The sequence below is a fragment of the Thunnus albacares genome, chromosome 17, assembly GCF_914725855.1.
Source record: "Thunnus albacares chromosome 17, fThuAlb1.1, whole genome shotgun sequence".
Taxonomy (NCBI): Eukaryota; Metazoa; Chordata; class Actinopteri; order Scombriformes; family Scombridae; genus Thunnus; species Thunnus albacares.
The window spans coordinates 16,876,183-16,898,841 of NC_058122.1; the positions used below are offsets into that span (position 1 = coordinate 16,876,183).

The 22,659-nt window shown below is 45.6% G+C and overlaps 1 protein-coding gene and 1 long non-coding RNA gene across 7 annotated transcripts in view; one reads left to right on the forward strand and one right to left on the reverse strand.

Annotated features, from left to right (window-relative positions):
• Window positions 1–16,524, forward strand: part of LOC122967806 — a 61,451-nt gene extending 44,927 nt beyond the window's left edge. The window contains exons 3-4 of one of the 2 annotated variants that reach the window (XR_006398678.1): window positions 16,093–16,243; window positions 16,438–16,524. This is a non-coding gene — a long non-coding RNA (uncharacterized LOC122967806). Of the gene's footprint in view, window positions 1–16,030; window positions 16,244–16,437 lie in introns of those variants that run through there. The other variant, XR_006398677.1, reaches the window with a different exon arrangement.
• LOC122967804 (BAH and coiled-coil domain-containing protein 1) overlaps window positions 1–22,659 on the reverse strand; it is a 66,628-nt gene that overhangs the window by 10,250 nt on the left and 33,719 nt on the right. For 2 of the 5 annotated variants that reach the window (XM_044332627.1, XM_044332631.1), the window contains 15 exons: window positions 16,421–16,546; window positions 13,895–16,195; window positions 12,826–12,940; window positions 12,513–12,712; window positions 11,864–12,025; window positions 10,137–10,411; window positions 9,485–9,830; window positions 7,672–8,622; window positions 6,048–6,217; window positions 5,735–5,871; window positions 5,428–5,541; window positions 2,469–2,583; window positions 1,945–2,179; window positions 1,594–1,788; window positions 3–176 (listed from right to left, as the gene is read on the reverse strand). In XM_044332627.1, coding sequence (XP_044188562.1) covers window positions 3–176; window positions 1,594–1,788; window positions 1,945–2,179; window positions 2,469–2,583; window positions 5,428–5,541; window positions 5,735–5,871; window positions 6,048–6,217; window positions 7,672–8,622; window positions 9,485–9,830; window positions 10,137–10,411; window positions 11,864–12,025; window positions 12,513–12,712; window positions 12,826–12,940; window positions 13,895–16,195; window positions 16,421–16,546 — 5,616 coding nt within the window. The remainder of the gene's footprint in view (window positions 1–2; window positions 177–1,593; window positions 1,789–1,944; window positions 2,180–2,468; window positions 2,584–5,427; window positions 5,542–5,734; window positions 5,872–6,047; window positions 6,218–7,671; window positions 8,623–9,484; window positions 9,831–10,136; window positions 10,412–11,863; window positions 12,026–12,512; window positions 12,713–12,825; window positions 12,941–13,894; window positions 16,196–16,420; window positions 16,547–22,659) is intronic. The other 3 variants (XM_044332628.1, XM_044332629.1, XM_044332630.1) reach the window with 3 other exon arrangements.

Here is a 22,659-nt window from a genome sequence, read left to right on the forward strand (position 1 = left end):
ACCATAAAGCTCCTGTCTCTGTTTTTTGTTCCTTGCTTTCTGATTGGCCTCTAGTTTTACAACAGATGAGGGACTTGGACCTGTCACAGAGGAGCTAGAAGTAACATCTCTGGGGGGTTGGACTCTGAAGTCTTGACCTTCATCAGTGTCATAACTGCCTTCCTCTTCTTCTTCTTCTAATGGAGATAGAAAACAATACAGTACAGAGTTATAGGTAGGTTTTATGAACTTACTTGGCTTATCAAATCCATCTTTTTAAGTCATTACTAACCAGAGAAGTTCTTTAACTTCTATCCATCATTTCACAGGCACCTCATTAGTATTTAAGTAAATAGTTTAACTGTTCATAGAAATGATGTATGAAGTGCTTTGCCTCGATGGTATTTCCTGGTGTGAACCCACATGCTACAGAGCTGGTGTTCTAGGGAATGTGGGAGTGAGTTTGTGTGGGAGTGAGTGTGTGTGTGTGTGTGTGTGTTGTGTGTGTTTGTCACTGAGCTCTCCCAAGCCAGACCCAGTCTGCTAGTCTCCAGGGCTGTCAAAGCCTCTCACAGGCAAGTGTCCACAGCTGTGGATGCACATCTAGCCCAGACCAGCCAACAAGGCTGATCACTGAGGTGTCAAATGTCCATGCACACCTCTGTCCTTTATAAGACATTCATCAACACCTTTTCACCAACCTCTGATGGCTTTCAAAGTGATTTACAAATTAACAAAAGGCACACTAGAGATAAAGTGGAATTGCACGTCTAAAGCGTATACCTGATTCAACGTGTTAGCGATCCTCTGGTCAGCCATAAATATGTCAGAGGTTGTTTCTTTATTTTTAACTTGAAACAAGTCAGATGTGCACTGCAAATCTGAAATAAATGCAGCTCTTTGATTCATTTGAATGGAGGCAGCCCGGCATCGCAGCGGAGGAGCCAACAGAGTAACACAACATATAGTCATCTACATTGGCCAATAACATACATGCAAGTTCACATTCCTGGTAGATTACTTTGTGATGTGAACAAAGTATTTCTACACTTATGTTGTGAAAATAAAATAGCTGTTGCTGTGATAACTTTATAGAGCAGTAAAATCCTGTCATGAGTGTTATAAAACTGTGCAGTGTTTTGGCATCTGATAAGCCTTCAAATTCATTAATCTGTTTACTCAAATGGGACTTCTTGGATTGCCAATACATGAGAAAACACGCCTCAGCAGTGCAGTCCCCTGCATAGTTTTAACAGAGGCCTGTTTTGAGTCTGAATCCCTCATACTCATTTGTTTTCTGTAGCATTTTAATTTTATGTAGGGTAAATGGTCATAAAGTCTTTTTACCCATTATTTCATTGCAAGCCAGTTAGAAGTCCCCAATTCACTTTACTTGTCTGTGTTTGTGAGAGTAAAGGAAAGAACCCAGAAGTCAATAGTGTGAACATAGGAAAACATGCAAACTTCATATAGAAAGGGGCAAGGCCAGGAATCAAACCCAGGTCCTCTTTGTTGTAAGAGGACAATTTTTACCACTGAGCCATATTGGGTGGGATTTAGTTTCATTACCTATCTATGTGTCTCATAACCAAATTTCAGCGTTCACTGCCTCACCTTGATCAGAGGAGTCACTCTCTGGAGGGGAGCTCTCTCCCACCTCCATTGGCTCCTGTCTCTGGCCACGAAGAACCCTCGCTCTGGGCTGGCTCAGACGGGAGGAACCCTGTGTCAGGGTGGTGCTTCCCTTTTTACGTCCCCGCCGCACCAGTCCAGTCCAGCTCTCCTGGGGGCCACTGTCCACACTGGCTGCTGAGAGAGTTTGCCAAACCCATTACAGTTCAAATCTAAGTCAAGTATTGTTGGTAGAATTTTAAAGATTCAACAGTATGAAACTGACAATGTAGCATTGTGCTTTAAAACAAAACAGCATGAGGCAGAATCAATACTGTGATTGCCCGTATCTACCTGTGTCACTTTGTCCCCCAGACTCTCGCCTGAACTCAGCTTTGCTTGCACCGTGGCTTCTGTGTCCATGCTTGGGGTTGGAGTTGCAGGGTGAAACCTCCTTGTCCCTGGAGCCCATCCCTGAGAGATTCTTTTTAGCCTGGGCCTTCTGTTTGAGCTGAGCCACATCACCGGCCAGCTTGGAGCTGAGCACACTGTGAAGACTGCTTTTTCTGCAGCCCTGCGCTTTTATCTGCTGCAATAGAGAGAGATGAGAGAGAGCCATTTACACTCCCGGTCACAGCAGCCGCTAAAGCATCAGAACGTCAGAGGAAGAGGGCTCTCGTTTGCTCACACACAGAGAAGAAAGAACAAAAAGGAATAGTAGAAGCCCCAACGAAAAGATATTAATATGAAGAGCAGAGAATTTGACTCCTGAGGGTTGTACCTAATTAGAAATAGTATGCAACAAAGGAATATATCAAACACAAAGAAACAAAGTGTGGCCTCTTTCATTTCTACTCGCATAGAGGACAAGACCTGACCTGTGTGCTGCTGAGTCGCTCAAAACCTCGACTGGACAGCCTCTTCTTCCTTCTCTGGCTGTCTCCGCCCCCTCCTAGGTCCTCAGGTGTCAGGGAATGTCCCGCCCCCATCGACCTGCCAGTCAAAACAAGGGAGAGGCATTCATTAGAGAAGAATGGCGGTGGTTTGAAAGAAAAAGAGGGGGTAGGACATCACAGGGGGAAAACAGAGTTGAGTCACCTCTCTGTGGGATCTAATAACTCTCCTTTCACTGTCTGATGAACAGAATAACATAAAAGGACAAGGATAGCCCTGTGTCTGAACCACACACTTGAAAAATTGGGATCTAACAAGGAACCTGGGATTGTTTGAGGGCAGTGTGGCATAAGCAGCCTTAACGCTTTATCTAGGGAGTGTCGTTGCAGCCTGTGAAGCACTACACAGCTTTGAAAGATACAGTGAATGGTTGGAAGGCATTACATTTGTATGCAGCTCTATTGTTCTCAGTGAATATCATAGCTCTCCAGTTGCATTTTCATATCACTGTGGCACACTCTTTCCCCTACAGTGAGCAGCATCACAGGCCAACCACTCCAAATGCCCTTGAATTTCCCTCTGGAAGACTGCCCATAGACCACACCGACATGAGCCAGGCCTTGCTCAAACAAAAGATTAACTTCCCCTCTCCTCGTGTTTGTACAGCATAGGAAATCAGTCACATTACAGAGTAAGCAAGGTTTAAATGTGAAGTAGATAAATACAGTCTATTCAAAATGTCATGTTAGTTCTTTGTTTACATATTGTACCACATACAATTCTGTAACTACACATTGTTTGCAATCTAATGGTGTGTGCTTCTGTAAGTGCATTCAGCATAGGAACACATAACGAGCACAGAGAGCACAGAGAATGCACTGTGTGTAGGCCTCAATTGTGTGTAAATCTCACAATCAGAGTGTGTCAGCATGCATCTGTAACAGAACATGAAAAGAATGAAGGCGATTGTCGGGCAGTGGAACTGTCTGCCCGCTGACTGACAGGAGAGTGACAGAGGTGGCAGTGAAGTGTGAGTTGTCCCTGTGAGGCAGATCCCACCATGGCTTGCCTTCCGCTGCTGACGAACACAATGTGACAGAGTCCCTCCCCTCTGTGGGGGGGCTGGTGGGGCTGAGCGTACAGTGACTAATTAAACAGAATTGATTAGCAGGGTTTGCTGGCGAGCGTTAGTTCTCTTCTGCCTTCCCCCCAATCAAAGCAGCACCACAAAGGACCCCAGTGCTCTACCCACAGGAATAACACAGGCACGCACAAAAACAAACAATGCCTGCATAAATGCTCATAAGCACACAGCTGCATGCATACTTAATTGCACAGATGCATAGAAAGCGCAAGCAGGGGGGCTTTAATGCATCGCTTACTCAAACACTGACACGCATTCCCTGTGGCTCAAGCAGAATAAGGTAAGGAAGGAGATACTAAAAGGCTGGGATGTTACCTACTGACCTACTGCCCTCCATCATAGCACCCAAGCATCAGTGTCTTGTACGGCATGAGTGGCAGGTTCAGCACATGCTTTTACATAACCCTGCCATGTAACGCAACATGGGGCTAATCAGTCCCCGGTCTGATTGCCTGCTTCTCGTTCAGAGGCGTCGCGTGATTCTCTGCTGCACTGTAACACAGATCCACCAACACAAAAGGCAGTACACCCCGACCGCCTTGGAGAAAAATAAAATGCAGCTGTTGATAGCTGTGGCTGGGATTTTGAAACAAAAGAGAGACAGACTGCGGTTTACTGCACTGTGGTCGGAAAAACATCCCACAACCCAACGGCAGCCTCCACCCGCCCTCCACTGCACCTCGCTGCAGGGCCCTGGCCCCGTTACCCTTTCATTTGGGTGTCATTGTCACCCAGCATCAGCGTCCCCACTCTGATCAGCGCTGGCCTAGCGAGGGGGCAGGGGTACATGGGTGGAAGGAGAGTGGAGGTGACATCGCAGAGGGGCAGCTGGGAACACTGTGGACTGTTGCCCAGAAACCACAGTGAGAAAAGAAGCAAGAAGAGAAGACAGAGAGAAAGAACACTGCGAGGTGACATTTAGTGCACCAAGCCTTTCCGAACCCTGATGACAAGACTAATTGAAGCCTGACAGAAAACCTTTATTCCCCAGACCCTTTTGGTTTACCAGTACCTCCACCACCACCAAACAGCAATGGTGTCCCTGTTTTGACAGAAGCTGACTCTTCCACTTTTTTAAATGTCATCATCAAATTCTGAGATAAAGTAGTGTCCTTGTTTCTTGAATATCATCCAATCTCTTCATCTCTGTCCCCCTGTTTCCTTTTTATTCCTCTGTACTTCTCACTGTATTCCACTAATTGTTTTTTACCTCATACACACTCACAGACATTGTATGAAAGCTCTAAATGTCAGCTTATCTCTTAGTGCCTGGACTGTCTGACCATCATGTTATCCTTTGGACCCATGGTGACCCTGTGGGGCTGTAATGGCAGTGGTGTGTCACATTCCTGCTGCTGGGACAGATTACAAGAGAATTCACAGTACTCTAATTACATCCTCTGCCTGTCATCCCCCAGCCAACTCCCCCCCGAACCCAGCCCAGCTAAGCTCAGCATGCACTACAGTAATGCCACTGAGGTTTACGATTAGCTGGGTTGAAACCTAATGAGACCTTTGAGCGGTTTTGTAGGTATGTGTAGTCCATTTCGAGCATACATAAATATTCTGTATGAGCAAACATACAAACAACTGACACCGATTATGCTGTTTCACAATTAACGCCAGTGTTGATTACATTAGAAAGGGTTAAGTGGACTTCCTTGAATGGTTCAGTTGTGTTCTCCCATTTCCTGTTTATGCCAATGAGAGGCAGTCCCTGTATGCCAGTGATACAGAGGGGCTTATCAGGCAGGACTGGACTACAGCCAGCCTGCAGAGATGGGCTGAGTGATACTTACTTGACTTTTCTTTGGCTCTCAGATGAGGACACTGGACCCATAGTGAGGGTGGGTTTCCTCTTCCTTGGCCGACCCGGTCCTCGTCGTGCTGGGCTGCGAGGTGTTTCCTCCTTCCTGCTTGCAAACATACATGCACACAGAGAGGAACTGAGATACTACATATATAGTATCTAAACTCAAAAGGTTGTGGCAGCAAAAATAAACAAAACAGAAATGAGTTACCTCTGACATTAGAAACATTTTTTTACTTTTGAAATCTCTGAATCCAATGGGGAGGTGAGCTTGAGGAAAAGGAGGATATACTCACTGATGATCGTGTTTCCTCTGAAGCTTGGCCAGCTCTCTCTGCTTCTCTTTGTAGCGACGCTGTAGCTCAGCCAACTTCACACGCATTGCAAGCTCCGGACCATCCATTGTTTCCATGCTACCTTTAGCTGGGCACACCTGAAGAGCACATCATTAGTGGTTATTTGCTTTTTTAACAACCTTGGAAGATTCAAGTAAAATGCATTCTTCACTAAGTCATCTATTAATTTATTTAAATGAAAGACATAAAAATCCTATTGAATCTTTGTGTGTTTTGAGTCATTAACAAGGGCACACTATAGTTGCAGGCTTACTGGTTCATTCCGAGGTGTCCAGCTACATTTCCTACGTAAATTGAGGATCCTGCGGGCTGGGAAGTGTCGACCTGAACCCGTACTGTTGTCCTCCTGGGAACCCATCTCCAGTGCTCGGGCTGTGGCCAGGGTAGCAAGGCTCTGGAGGTCAAACATTAGCAACTCCTCTTCTGTTACAGAACAAAAAGAAAAAAGCAATTTATTATGCATGCTTGATTTAGAGACACTACAAGTGAACTAAGCTTGTTTCCTTAAAAATTTGTGCATGTGAGGGACACCTGTGCACGTCAAAACCTGCACATGCGGCTTATTATTTCAGCAGTAATCTTTTGATATAGCCAACAAATGACGAGGAAGAAAGGCATTGAGGGAAACTGGGCACACTGAGCCAGTATGAAGAAGCAGCAGTATATCATTTCAGAGGTCATATCAATGTGGACTCACCAGATGCTGCTATGTCAGTGGCCACCTGGGCCATGCTCTTTCTATATAGCCCTATCTGCCTGTGGCACTGACTGGAATATCTGCCATTAATGGACTGCACAAGAGGCTGAATATTGGGGGTTGCAGTCTAGTCACAGAGATGGAGAAACATGACAAAGTAATGCAGTGTCACGTCTTTACATGAATATATAAAGAATACTGACTTGTTTTTCCTCTGGTTTTTAGTACTTGTTTTGGTAAAGACTATTGTTGTGACTCTAAAACGACATGTGCCACTTCCCTGAGCTGTCAACAGTTTTGCATCACGAAGACAACATCACTGACTCTGAAATCAGTTGATGATACCCTTTTTATAGAAGCCTCTTTTGGGAGCAGTTAAATGCATTAGGATGCTGTGGTAAACACAAAACATCCTTTTGCATGAATAAAAAAAAAAAAAAAACACACACACACATGGCGCTTTGAAAAACAAGGAAGCTTTTAAAGGCACTTTAAAACAATGGGGTCTAATTAGCCAGGCAATGCTCCAGGGTGCTGAAAACATTGACTGCTTTTGTGATTACACACTAACTTTCAGTAACGTGTTGTGTTTGGGAAAGAGGGAAGCCAATTGGTGTGCTGCTAATTTTTTTTTTCCTTTTTGTTAAAGTGTGTGTATTTGCAATAGGGTGTGTATTTTATGTGTGTTTGGCTGTGTGTGCATTCATGCACACGTCTGGATCAAACAGCGGCAGGATGGAGAGACAGCTCCCTAAGGAAAGCTGGAAGGGAGAGACAGGAGTGAGAGAGGGAGGTGTACACCCCTCACTAGTAGTTCAGCCCTGTCCTCCTGCTTCTTCTCCCTCTCCTGAGGCCTCTGCATCGTTAGAACAGCCTTTTAGGAAATAAAAGTGCCTTTAACACACCAAAGAAAAGGAACGGCAAGCAGGCATGCAGACAGCTTCTCTGGGGACGTGTTAGAATCCACCAGAGGCTCTTGAGACCAACAGGAAGAGAGGAGTATCTGGGAGGGAACGCAGAGTGACGGAGGCTAGGCCTGAGGGGAGAGGGGGAGTTGGTCTCAGTGGACACCAAGGAAAAGGAGGGTAAACTATGAGATAGAAGTGCATTCCGCTGATATGAGTGTGTTTCTGTGTGCATGTTAATGTGTATGAGTAATGGAGGATCCACTGTCCCTCACCCTGGCTTTTCCCACAGGTGTGCCTTTGCTGTTGCAGCTCCAGATCTGCCAGCTCACTCAAAAGCTCCATACCCTGGTGGGGGTTGGGCTGTGACGGGGCAACTGATGGGGTGCTGAAAGGGAACAAGGGAAATGGTGGTACATCTGTGCAGAAAGCAGCAGCAATCAGAAGCTCCAGACTCCAGTAGCAGGGCACAAGAGGTTTGTGGGGCACGGTGACAGTTGCCTGGCTTGGGCTAGGGGTGGAAGCTGAGGCAGGGGAAAGACACACTAAATCCACTGAGGTGTCATCAGGGGTCGTCTTGTTCCCGCGCGGCTGCTCGTGATCCTTTGCTTCCTCAGGGGCTGAGGACTGCTGCTCAGGGGCTGCAGGGGAAGCAGGGTCAAGCTCAATGATGGTGGCCAGCTCTGGCTCCTGCTCTCCAGGCATGTTGACCTTTTGAGCATGCTCCACCTGGCTCTCCTCACCCACCGCCTCATCATCCTCTTCCTCTTCCAAGGTGATGACAGCTTCTGGCCTTTCAGGCTCCTCTGTTGAGAGGGGGACTGGACAGGAAGCAGCCTCGCACACCGGGCTGTCGGCAGGGGGGCAAACCAGCACCTCTTCCTCGGCGGGCCCCTGCTCCTCCACCTCCTTCTCTCCAGGCACATAGTTGGCTGCTGACACCACTGAGACCTCAACATCCTCCCTCTGTTCCAGAACTCTCTCAACCACTCTTTCCTCCTCTTCCTGCTCCCCTTCATTGGGTGGGAGTGGCTCTGGGAGGGGCCTGACCACTGCTTGGCAGTCTAGCTCCTCCCCTAGGCTGGAGAGAGACTGGGGAGCATGCTCAGCAGGCTCCACTTGGACTGCTTCCAGGTCAGCTGGCTCAGCCAGTTGAACATCCTGGGGGGAGGGCCCACTCCTGTAGCCAATTGCAATAGCAGGGTAGGTGTATCCAGGGGGCAAGTCTATAGAGAGAAAGAAATGTATATAATAGAATCATTAACAATTCTGATAAAATCTCCCACAAAAAATGATATTTTAGCTGAAATACAAGCACACTTTCTCTTGAAGAGAGCCTTACATTTAGAGGTGCTATGCAAATTGAAAATTTACACATCAGGCCCATTCTAAACTTAACTTTCTACCTTTGAGGTCACGAGGGTGAAAAACAGGAAAAGGAAATTAAGTGGCACTCTGCCTTGATCTCTCAGCAGTTAGAGGGGTAGGGGACCACATGTAGCCCTGTTTGAGTGTGTTATCTGAAGTGGGCCAGGCTTTAGGTTTATCAGAACGCCTGACATAACTCCTCTGGTGTGCAGCGGCCGTTAGCCAGACATTAATGATGATGAAGGGAGTGTGGGGCCTGTGGTGTTGGAGGAGAGGTGAGGGCCTGGATGAGGTGTTTCTCAGTCATTACCAAGGTAACGGTACTGGAAAGCCCCAGCTCAGCCGGCAGCCATTTTCTGCAGCTTTGAGCTGTTCAGTCAATCAGGGGCTTGCCAACAGAGCCACCCACACATATTACCACACCAGAAGAAAAAAAGGATCATTAACAACAGTGGGTATTCCAATAATCATTGGATATACTGTACAAGGTGCTGCTATATCCTAGAATTCACTGTCCTTTCTGCCATGTATCAGACTTATTTAGCTTAACATCTGTAACTAGCTGCATCTTACACTGATTGCAAACAGCATGTTTCACTTGATGTCATCAATGTTGCTTGTTCTTATGCCATTGCATGCATTGCATCAAAGGCAGCTGGGAAACTTTGAGGCACATCTTTATATTTTTGTAGGCATATAAATGCTTTTGCTCATGCTTACCAGGCTCCAAAGACTCTGGGTAGTCCTGCGGGGGCTGCCCTTCTCCTCTCTTGTCCAGGGATTCTGCCCCCTTGGGCATCTGAGGTGGGGCTGGGCTGATGGCAGGTGAGTGAGGGGCTGTAACAGCGGGGCTGGGAGCAGGGCAAGGTGTAGAAGGAGTGCTTTTGGGATGCGGCCGCAGTGACGGGGACTGGCAGCAAGGGGACAGGTGAGCAGTGCAAGCCCCAGGGGGAGAGGTATTCCTCTGAGTTGGGTTGTATGAGTAGGGCTTGGCAGGTTTAGATGTCCTGGGTTCTGAAATAAGTTCTTCCAGTTCAACTGAGGCCTCATCTGGTCTCTTCTGCATCTATGGCATTAGAATAAAATTATTTTAATATCCATATTTACTGAAGGGCCCAACAAACCTTTAAGATCTCAAGCATGTTGATTTTTTATATTAGCAATGTAATAACCAATTCATTGCAATGTAGTCACATAAATAGAGTAAATATTCTAAATAGTCATGTGATAACTCAAGCTGACACATGACTCACTCAGCCTGAGTCTTGTTCTGTTTTGCATTTGCAGATAGATGTCAGTCTGGATAAATCTGTATTAATCAAACTCTCCTCACATCTAAAATGTTTCTTGCATATTTAGACTTTATAATCACCTGTGCATTGTGTGTGGCTTGATGCTGCATGTCCATGACATGTGCAGGTCTGTGCTGCTGCTGCTGGGGTTGGGACTGTGGTTGTGGTTGCTGTGACTGGTGGCTCTGGTGTTGATGTTGATGCTGATGCTGGAGCTGTTGATGCTGCTGGAGAGCGTACAGCTCCTGTTGCCGTAGAAACTGGGATCGGGAGTACACAGCAGGATGCTGCATGTGGGAGGGTGGGCCCCGGGCACCATACACAGGGGGCCACAGCCCTGGCTGCTCCATCACATCTAATGAGAGAGAGGAGGAGGAATGTGATGGAGGAAGCTACGTTAGAACAAAAAGACATGCACACACATACACACTTTAGCAACCTTTTCCTTTGGATTCAAACGTATCAACACTATGTGCAACACTAGAATACAACATTGTGTTATCCATATATCTCATTATCTACCTCCCACACCCCCATTTAAAAACAGTGAAACCATTATGGATCATTTAAAAACCATTGTATTCACATTTTATAGCATTGACATAGACAAATCTCTTCGAAAAAGAGTTTTGACTTTACAGAACAACATGTCTCCAGGCAGAAGCAATCCCACACTCTCCCCCGCTCTAAACAGAAAGCTGTCTCTTAAGAACTGCCTTGAGAATTTGCTGGAATGCTGGAAAAAAGTCATGACAATGATGAAATGCAAACAGATGATGATGGTTGTAGGTTGATTAAAGGTCAAAATACTGGACTGAAAATGCGTGTACGTCTCACTGGAGTATTCAGTGTGGCCTTTCCGCCAAGAAGTCCCACCTGCCAGCCAAACCACAGAAAGGGGGTCTGTGAAACGGCCCAGCGGGAAGCTTAGTTCCCATGTCTGTGGGTGGACAACCTTTCTCATTATGTGGCTTTAAGGACCATTACAATTTGATGTGGGTGATGTGCTATGACAGAGGTCCCACTTGGGAAGTAGTGGGCCCACACTACAGGAACTGAAACCTGATGTTTTCTCTCTGTATGTAATACACTTCTCATTAACAATTACATCTAAATTGACTTTCCCTCCCACCCCCTTTTTCCCAGACACACCAAAAATCCTTGTTCAGAGACGTAATCTTGGATACATAAATGTTTCCTGTGGGAAAGCTTTTGTGGATGCACTTCCCTTCTCAGCTTAAACTCCTGTGGAGCACAGAAGGAAAAGTACCATCGAAAAATGTGAGCTAATTAAATTTCACAGCCTGTTCACTGAATAAGTGAGCTTTCCTTCATTCTCACATGTCCTTTTTCTCTGGTGTGGTACACTGTGTATGCATGTGTACGTGGAGGCACATATAGTACATATAGCTTTAGATGAGTACCCTGACCCATTGAGAGCACTACTCCTGCCAGGCCGAGCAGGTGGTGTGCAGGAAATGTGGGTTGTGGGTTGGTGTGCATGGCTGTGAACAAGCCCATCGAGGGGAAGTTTGTCGGCAGCTCACAGGATCACTATAACAAACATGTTTTCCCCAGATTATATGAACACTGACATAACATTGTGTTAATCATTAGTCAGTGGGAGGTGAAGTAAATTTCAAATATATAGGGATTTACATTTGTGTGGCAGATTATAAGGGCAAATACATTTATCAGTATGTGTGAGGCCATACATGCGAAGTTTGTGTGTACTTGGCAGACACATTTGTTTGAAGTGCTTCATAAATACACTTGGCTTAAAGGAGAAATCAAGGTTATAGCATACCCAGGTGATGGGTTGCAGGATGGGCAGGAGGGTCAGTGGGCAGGACCACCAGTTGGGCAGAGGGGTCCTGAGGCAGAGGCAGGACTGGCTGTAGAGGGCCTGACATAGCTGCAGAAAAACCTGGGGGCAGATTCTGGTGCAGGGCTGTATGACCTATACCTGCTTTATAGAAATTATGTCAGTTTAGATTATGTACCCATCATATTCAATGTAAAACAGAGCTACAAATATACTGTAACTACTACTAGCCATAAAGAGTAAATCATGCAATCAATTCTAAACCTGACTGGGAACCAATAAAAACATGGTTAAATTGAAATGATGTGTTCTCTTCAGCATGATGTAAAATCCTGGCTGCTTAATTTTTCACAAATTTGAGATGAGACACTGAGTTCTGCGGGCATTTAGGAAACTAAACATTTACTGCTGAACAATATTTTATAAAAGCATAACTGACATTCAAATCAGAGGAGCATAAAAACGCCCTCATTTTTTATCTATTCCATAAATTGGAAAAGCAGGACTCTACTACCTTCTTCACATGATCTCAGTGAAAAATATCATTACTGAAATCAATGAAGTCAAACAGGTGGAATGATTAAGTACAATTTTAGAATTTTAATTTCCAAAACTCTTAATATTCTCTTACCATAAGAGTGTCCTGTCATCCAGAGGGATGGGCTTCCAGTTCTTGGCATCCAATGATGGTGAGCAGAATGTGCAGCAGGATCTCCTAATTGGCCAGACTGAAGGGAAGTCCCGCCTGGGACCATGAGATGAGAGGTGAGGTCCCCGTGACAGCTGTTGGAGGGGTGGATCCTTGCAAACTCCACCCTTTCCTTATTATCCCTGCATCAGGATAAGCCAAATATAAGGAAATGTAAATGAGGACCAGTAGGCTGAAGGTTTCTAACAATACAGATTTGAATTGGGTATTAAGCAATGGCTTTACAGTTGCTTACCTGATATATGCATCTCTCTCTCTGTCTAAACAAGTCAGACCTATCTGTTCCCCACTCATCCTCTTCCTCTCCTCCTCGGCGGTAGGGTCTGAAGGATACATGGTGCGCGGTGGTCCTGTAAGACAAACGTTAGCTTAACCATTTGCTTTCACCGTTGTGTCCTTGTGAGGACATATTTCCAAGTCTCTTACCATTTCTTAGAACACTACCACGACTCACAAGAGACTTAGACTACTGACACTGCTTATTAGTTTGCCCCACTGAAAGCCATCTTTACTATACTCTCATATACTTTACTATTTGATGGCCTATTTCTTTCATCATACCTCTATTTCTTCCCCAAAAATGAAATCAGTCTTCTGTTGACATGAAGCACTTTAATGAGGCATTACATAGATTCTGATGAACCCAATCAAAGGTCATCATCTCAACTGTTTTCAAAATGGCACCATGAATTTCTGGACAGTAAGTACAAGTCCAAGCAGGGATACTTATGTCACTGATTGCTTGCTGTTGCCATGTTTGAAAATAGTAGTGCTAAAGAATTATTTTTGGTAAAGGCTGGTAAATTTAATGAAAAGCAAGACTGTGTTTTTATGTTTGTTTAAAACCAAACAAAGGAACAACATGGGTTTGGAGCCAAGCTCAGTAATATTTATGTAATGTTAATTGCTATTCCTATTTAAATTAAAGTGTTAATTTCTGTGAAATTTACAGATCTTTGCTTATGGGTAAGAAGAAAGCTAAATATTATACAACTCACTTAAAGTGGATAGCCATGGTTTGGGACTACTGTAGAGCAAATTATATTTAAATCTATTTTAGTAAAACAACAGTGAGTATTACATACCATACAAAACCCTTAATGCATTCACCAAAAATAAAGGTTTGTCTCAAAAAATTCTCAGTAACACCAATATGTTTCGGGCTTTTTCAGCTATATGCTTTTTCTGGTTTCTTTTTTTCACAGCTAGGTCATCAGTGGGTCACAGATAAGAAAAAAAAAAAAAAAAAAACTGTCTCTGTTCCCTTCACCTCTGTTTATGAGGCACTGACCTAGACTGCTTACCTTTCACAGAGGGATGTACCCTGCCTTGTCGGCTGTTGGGATGACTGTCTGATGAACGACAAGTCGGCTCCCTTTGTCTGGCCACCGCCACTGCAATTCCCACTGGTGGCTGCCGCACCTCACTTTCCCCATGACCTGCTTCCCCAATATCCCGGCCCCGCCCATTATAATCAGGGCGCTCGTTGTCATTGGCTGGGCCCTTCCTGGAAGGTAGAGTCTGTTTATTACCCTGTAGGGCACAGCTCCCCCCAGCAGGACCTGATTTGAGGCTTCCCAGTCCCCCAAAGGGGCTTTTTTGGGAGAGGAGCAGTGGCTGTTGCTGGTTGCTGTACTTCAGTAAGCTTTTCATGGCACTGCTCTCCCCCTGAGTTGGGCCCTGGGGCTCAGATTGCTGCTGAGGCTGCTGCTGTTGCTGACTGAGGGGAGGTGCAGGGGGAGGCTGAGGAGGAGGCAGGTTAATTCCTGGCTGCTGCTGTTGCTGCTGCTGAGAATGTTGCCCACCAGTGGCCCCTAACTCCATGTAGGACTTCCTCTGCTCCTCCTCTGGTTGTGACATGTGGTGGGGTGGCCTCATGGCCCAAGGTGGCACTGGGGGCTGCTGGTGGTGGTGCTGCTGCCCACTGCTGTTACTGTAACCATAAGTGGACATGTCCATCTTTCTTTTCATCTCCTGATTAGTTGCCTGGTTCAGCTCAGCTGGAGAAGCAGCATCTGGGCCAGGTCGGCCATGCTGCTGGTGGCGAATCCTGGCTACCTTTTGTCCATCTCTCTGTAAGGAGCAGCTACCTCCAGGTCCAGGGCCATGGGCTGTTCCAGCCCCACTATGTTGACCCATGCTTTTACTTCCAAGTGGGGAGGAGTTAGGTGGGGGTCCTGGATGGGAACAGTCTCTGTAAGGAGAAGTGTTGACAGAATGAGGAACAGAGTGTCCAGTCTTGGGTCCCTGGGGTAGTGAGGGTCTGAACACATCCATGTCCACACCACTGTTGATACACTCAGCACTGCGTGATCGTACAACCTGGTGCTGCTGTTGGGGATGTGGAGGCTGTTGTTGGGGAGGTTGAGGAAGCTGTGAGGGCTGAATGTGTTGGTGGTGGGACTGCATCCATTCTGGAGCCTTCTCTGTCTTTCTGTATGGGTGCTGCTGTTGCTGTTGTTGCTGCTTTCTGTGCCAACTACTATGGTGTCCACCACCTCCACTCTTTTCTATTACTTTGTCCTTTGTATTGCCGCCTCCCCCTCCACCGCCCACACCCTGGCAGTCAGGGTTACCAAGCTGGAATGGCCCGCTGGATTTGTCCCCCAGGTCTGCCACAGATGGCACAAATGTAGGCCCTGTGACTTTAGGTTCTCGCCCCGCATTGGCTGGCCCCCTCTCATGTGAGGCAGGATTGGCTAGAGGTGCAGGAGGGGGCGGACAGAAGAAGTCTGGGTGGTGGTGTGTATGATGGGAATGATGTGGGTGGTGTGGGTGGCTGGGATGGAGTTGAAGGCAGTGGAAGCCCCCTGGGTGAGGATGTGTATGGGGATGAGCATGAGGATGCGGGTGGGGGTGTGCCCCTCCAGCAGCAGAACCCATGTGTAAGGGTGGGGGTACAGAGTAGGACAGAGAGTGGTGGAGTGGTGCCTGACCCCTTTCCAGACAGTCTGAGGGTTGTTCACTGATCCTCATCTCCCCACTTACCCCCTCTTTGGTACAGCGACTACTGCCACTGGACCCCATATGTCTGCCCTGGCCGCTCCCCCCACCTCCCATAGTCCCAAGGGTTGTGCCCTCCCCTCCACAGCTGGACATGGAGGCTTTAGCCCCTGCTCCAGTTCCTGCATCTCCATTTTGCATCTTGCCATTGTGTAAGCAGGCACTGAGGGGCTTGCCCATACTCTGAGGGTGTTCCTTGCTGTACTCCATTGTGAGTGATGCCTTATGCCTCTCCAGTGCCCGACTGTTGACCTCCTCCAGGGGCAGTGGATGCTGTGGATAGTGTGGGTGCTGCTGATGGGAGTGGGAATGGTGATGGTGTGTGGGCTGGGGTGGCTGGTGACTGTGGTGCTGTTGCTGCTGCTGTCTCTCCTTTGCCTCCTGTTTGCTACTGGACCTCTCCTTGTCCTTGACAGGTACTACTCCTCTCTCCACAGACCCCTCTTTAAGACCCTTATGTAGACCTGCTGCTACCCCAGGATCTCTATCTCTGCTGCAGGACCCCTGAGAGTGTCCTGAACCTGCCCTGGACATCGGTGGCAGACTGTGATTGGCTGAGATGAGAGGTGGCTGGGACGGGAGACCTCGAAGATAGAAGTTCTCTAAGAGAGGAAGGAAGGCAGGCCAGTAAAGACAAATGCATTACTCAAGTAAGGAAAAGGCAATGACAATGACAGAATGAATTAGATTATTCAGCTCTCATGATAGTATCCCCAGGCATCCTTATATCAATATCCCAAATCAAATTACACCATACTATATTGTATAAATTGGATTTAAATGGTCTTATTTCTGTCTGATTAAATTTTAATCATCTTGTGCCTCACCTTTTTGGGTGTCATAGAAACGGTGTTGCCCATAGAGAACTCCACTGTTGGCATGGTGATCCAAGTGGCTCATGGGTAGGAAAGTGTGGGCCAGACTCCCTGAGAATCGAGGATACCCTGGAGCAGCTGAAATGGATAGCACGGAGAGGGAAAGAGATAATTGAGACAGGGCAATAACCACCAAGATGCACTTATCCAGACTAACCCAGCATAATCCTTCAGGTCCAATGCAGCTGGTGGTGTTCATACGCAAATAAGTACTGGCTCTGCCTGTCATGTTTGCCTTTCCTGCCTGAGTTTAGAATGCAAACAATACAAGACACGCTCAGTCTTGGGGATTGCCGTAATGTATGAAATGTGTCTGTGAAACATATGGCTCTCTCTTTATCTCCCTCTCAGAACTGGCAGTGGCACCTTTCTCCATCTGAATGGAGTGATAAGGACAGATTTGAAGCTTGTGTTTACAATGACAAGAGAGCTGGGCGGCTGACCTTTACTGACCTACTTCGGGGGTAAAAGGTCAATTGGATGTTGGGCCTGTAAGCCAGCACACCTGGGCTTATTACATCAAACCCATCTGGAGGACATTATACCACAACCAAACACAAAACTCATTTTGCAACGGGACATTCAAAAACACAAAGGACTTTGAAGGTGGAGGAGAGAGAAAACATGGATAGAGATGAAAGCCCATCACAATATTAGGACAAAGAAAGAGCATCACTATGACAACCCACTTCCACTGCATTCGGTAAATATAACATCTAAACAAATCCATGTGAATTGACTGGACCTATCTTTCTACCTATCTTGTATTATTAATGAATTATTTCACACCATTGCAAGAAAGATTTAATGATATGATGTGATACTTGTGACGCACAAGGTACAGAAATAAGGAAAAGAAAACTTAACTCTTTGCACTGCCACCATGAGTGAACCAATTTCAGGGAGGGAGGGAAAGAGAAGGAGGAACATAAAAACATAAAGAGAAGAGACAGAGATATGTAGTGTAATTTTGTGTTTGTGCTTCTTTTTTAATCCTTGTAACCGTGATTAAGACAGACAGATCGTCTACTTTCCACCAGCACCACATACAAGCATTTCAGTGACCTCTGAGTCATCTAAAGAAGTCCAGGTGCTTCACATCTCCTTTTCCTTGCTTTTGCACCTGTCTCACCCTCCAGCCTCACTTCCAAACACAACTCATAGGCGGAGTGAAGGAAGGAGGAGGGGGAGAAAGAGAGGAAAACATGGCTGTACAAGCTAAATGAAAGACAGACGTATTTGTGTTGGCAAGCGTACGACCTGATCCCGGAAAGCACAGATGCAGTTCATTTGGCTGTGTGTGTATGTGTGTGTGTGTTTATGCAGTGCCGTGGTTTTTACAGCAGCTCCGAGTGTTGAATGTCTCACTTTCTGCTGGTAGAACAATGGGACCGGTGCTGTGAGCCGGCTCTGGGGAGGGAGGAGTGTTGTGGTGGGCTTAATGACCTCGCCTCAGAGCGGCCTCCATATCCTCCCATCTTAATTAATGAAATGCACAGAGAGGGCAAACAGCCCTGCAATAACACAGGAGGTGCTGCTTTCTGAGGAGGGCAATGGGGTGATAATTACATACCCTCACTTTCTCTCTTTTTTTTCTTTTCACCTATTTTTCTACCTCTCTTACTCATTTCTCTCTCTTCCCTTTTGTCTCTGCCTCTGCCTTTGCTGTCATGATTAATAAGCACACACATTTATGCCAATTCATCTACAGTGGGAGGAGGGGGGATCTTTTGTTTAAGCAAGACGTTTTTCTCAGATTTTGGGAGGGAGAAATGCAGAGAGCTGTTTGGCAGTCTTTATCCAAGCTGGGAGAGGGGCTTTTTTTCTGCGGCAGCATGTTGTTTGTGAGCGTGACGATTGACGGCGTAATCCCTTTTCACAGCGTGGTCTGGCTGTGCCCGATAATGCCAGCCCGCTCAGTTTCAGCATGCCCTCCATTGGGGCGGCAAGAGGGGGACTGCTGGGCACGGCGGAGCCCATTCAGCCATTAATCTGGCCAGGACAAGGGAAGCTGCTGCTTCTGCTGCTGCTTCTGCTGCTGCTGCAGGCGACGTGAGCAGGGTCTTAGTGCAGTCTGCTGACTGCACAGCAGCCTCGCTCTCTTTCTCTCCCTCCACACACACATAAACATGTCAGCATCGGCAAGTGAATGACGGAGGGGAGTTCACAGCGCATGCCCTGCTTTCCACGGGCAGAGCAGGGGCAAGAGGCAGAACAAACAGAGCTGCATCCCAGGGAGGGATTTCCAGAAGTTCTGAAGGTATTTCTCACGGCGTGGTGGGTTGAGAGAAGCAGGCCGACAGGGAGGACAAAGAAGGGGGCTGGATATAGAACAGCACCTAGAGGCAGAGGAGAATTAAGCCTGCTGAATTAGAGGCAGACGACAGTGTGTCGTTTCTCTCCAGCAAAGAGCCATCCTCTTTCCATTCCTATCCACTCTTCTTATACCTGCTCTGAAGAAACGAGCCCATATAATTACTGATGAAGGACTACGTTTTTTTTCCGTTTTGCTATAAGGCAAAATAACATAAATGCCTAATTGTATTTTGACTCTGGGAAAATTGCTGCAACATTTCAGAGCTTGAGAGATGGAGGGACAGAGAGAGAGAGCATGGCAGAGGAAGACCAAGAGGAGAGGAGGAGCAGGCTGAGCTGCCTGTCAGGTCCGCTAATTGAGAAAAAGTGACAGAACCATCAAGACACAGAAAGGGAGGAGAAGAGGAGAAGAGATGAGAAATGTTTGGCGGAGGAGGGGCAGTACTGTGGTGGATCTCTTCAGGTTTGACTAATTGAAAGGAAGGGATGCAGGCTGGCACAAGAGAAAGAGAGAGAGGGGGAGAATGAAAGAGGCAGGAGTATGGAAGAGAGGAGAGGTGGGGGTGCAGCTTAAATCCCACAAAAGGAAAAGCTAGCAACTGCTCACAGAAGGAAAGATGGACAACTGAAGATAGGCTTGGAAAGGCGTATCAAACAGAAGTGGATTAGACAGGTGTATGGAGGCAATTGTGTGTGTGCATGCATGTGTGTCTATATGTGTGGACAGAGATAGGAGGCTGCGATTGTTTTTGGCATAATGTAAGAAGTCATTTGGATCGCAGCCAGTTGGCCTCAGGCCTGTCAGGAGCCCACAGTTTTTTTTTTCTCCTTTTTTTCCCCCTTTTTAATTTTTCTACTCAGCTGATTCAGTGGGGTTTACTCAAACTGTTCCAAACATGAAAATAAATCTTTCAAAAGCTCAGTGGGCCTAATCCATTTTACCAGGTGTTATAAAAAACATTTTACATTACATTTATTTTAGCAGTCAGTACTCTGCATCAGTACCCTCTTTGCTTTTTACTTGTTTTTCCCCCTTCTTGCACCCACAATCACATACAGCCACTACACATTCTCCCTCTGTGTGTTTTTATGCACTTTTTCAATTTGTGCATAAGAAAACCTGAGTGGAAATTTAAAAAAAATTGAAAATATCACAAAAAAAACATTTTTACACTTGTTTGACAAAGTGCAATGGAAACAGTGGATAAATCATGATGTACATGAAGCATGTGACTTAAACATCCTTCAAGCTTCTGCTCTGCTTTAGAGAAGAAAAATGGTGGCAGACAAAAATGTCAGATCTGTGTGGACCGATGAGGAGGCTGTAACATTCCTCAAATTAATACATGAAACAAAAATAAATTCCATATATCCTTCATGTCTTCCACATGGTTTTCCATTATTTCAGGTTGGACTGGTGCTCTTCTAATTAAAGGTCTCATATTATGCAAAATGCACTTTTTCAACATAAATATGTGTCCATGGTATGTCTAGAGAGAAAAGACCATCCTCTCTCTTTTTCTCCTGTTTCATCTTTCAGTAAATGTGTGTGCAAAAACACTTTAAATTTGGCTCCCTTTATGACGTCAGGGATCTGTTGAACATAGATCTCCCCCCAGCAGGCTGATGATCCCCACCCGCTGAAACCTGCTTAATCAAATTTTGAACAGAATCAAAGTTCTGTTGTTTGTTGCAAGAACCAACACAACAGTCTATTCTCTCATAATCTGAGGAAGTGAAGACCCATTGGATTCACTATATTTTTGATGGAAATGTCCCCACAATGACTGGAAAATTGTTTTATGTGTGTGTGATGGATCGATACTAGCTGTCTGTGGCCCAACCTCAAACTTGGAAGCTGTAAGTTTTGCCATGTTTTATGCTATTTTACTGTTTATTTAGCAAGGTAAGCCTGTTGAACTTGGCGTTAGCATGTTGTCTGGCTAATATGGCTAGCAATTTTTGACTAATGTTGTTGAGGGACAGTCAAGAGAAACTGTGTGAACATTAAGCCTCATTTGAAGCCAACAAAAATGATGACAGTAGTAGGTTGAATGGTGGTAACTGTTTTTTCATGTTGCTTTTTGTGAAACTTTGAACTGCAGCGCTAGCTTAGCTAGCTTTGTTGTTACACATTAGCCTGTTTTGCACCATGATCCTCACCGGTATGTGTGTGTTGCTGCTGTAATGTTATGTTAATGATAGACATGCTGTGAAGGTAACGGTGAAACGTGTGAAAAAGAAATGGTCAAACTGCAGGAATTCCTTTGCTTGACAACATTGTGTAACTTTGATTAGCACACAGTAAGCTAACTTGCTCAGAGCTGTAGTGGCCTGTTATGGCATTGTATGTAAAGTCAAGCCGAGGCTAATACTTCCACACTGGTCCACAGATACACTTAGCGTTACTGTAATACTAGTATTAGTGACGCTACCATTGCAGTTCCAGTATGAATATCAATACTGTCAACAGCCCTCAATCTCTCCTCTTGTGGTCATATAATCTTGCATTGTATCATGGCTGGAAAGCAACAGCCAGTTCTAGAGTGGGACGTGAGGATAGCAGGTCATTTGCATAGACACAGAAACAGCCCATCCAGAACAGGACAGAAACAGAGGGGTATAGATGAATGCTAGTATGCATAATCTCGGTGGTATTTTCAGCAAAAAAACTTCAAAGATATGTTTTAGGGACCTCAGACACCTATATTAACTTGTCGAAAAGGAGTATAATATGTGACCTTTAAGTCATCTTGCTGCATCTTAAAGTCAATACAAGACTTTTCTCTACCACATTCACTGACTCCCTCTTCCAACATTATCTTGATCCAAAGGACCATACCACCAGTATTATGAGGTGATTTTATTTATAGGTTTGCTTAACTTGTCACTCAGCTATTTCTCATGCTTCAATAGAAATGTGGTTTGTATGCATGACTGACTTTCTCTAAACAGTCTGCATTAGCATGGAGATTAGTGTGGACATTTTAGCTGAAAACATATTTTTCTCTCTGACTTGGCCTTCACACCCCAGAAAGTGAGCTGTGGAAACTCTTTCCTAATTGGATAAATTTGAAAATGACAGTTCATTTACAGTGTGGGTTGGTGTATGATTGTCAGCTTGTTTTTCACAGACATGGTCAAAGTACTTCTGCTTAGCCAGCTGTCTGTCACATCAAACTATGTGATGACTTATTTTGTATATCAGTAACCAATAAGACAATACAGGTGTTACCATAGACATACTATCTTTTTTTTTTTTTTTTTTAGTGTATAAACACAGAACAGAGGTTGAGACATAAAGTGAGAAAATATGACAAGAACTAGACAATACCCAATAGATGGTGGGTTAAGCCACTGGGATGCTGAGAGGTTGTGTCTATTTTTCCAGTTGAGTAGAATGGTTTTCTTTGCGATTGTTAGGGCGATCCAAGTTGGCTGTTCATTGCTGAGTGGCGGTTCAACTGAGGAGAGTTCTCCCAAGAGACATACGGATGGGGAGACTGGAATGCTGCAACCCAGAATGGAGGATAATTTCTGAGTAACAGTTGTCCAGAATGTTTGAATGGGTGGGCAGAGCCAGGTGGCATGATAGTAGTCGTCTGTGGTGTTCAGTGTGCGGTGTGTGCAAATGTTGTTGTCTGTGAATCCCATTCTGAACATTTTCTGTTGAGCGAAGTGTACTCTGTGCAGGATTTTATACTCAACGAGTTGTATTTTAGTGTTTGAGGACGTTGAAAAAGTGTTATTGCAGATTTTTTTCCAATAGTTAATATCGATTTAACAGCTAGGTCTTTTTCCCAGTTTATGGGTCGCAATGGTGAGGTTGTCATCAGTTTTTAACAGAATCTTGTAGATTTTTGAGAGGGTTTTTT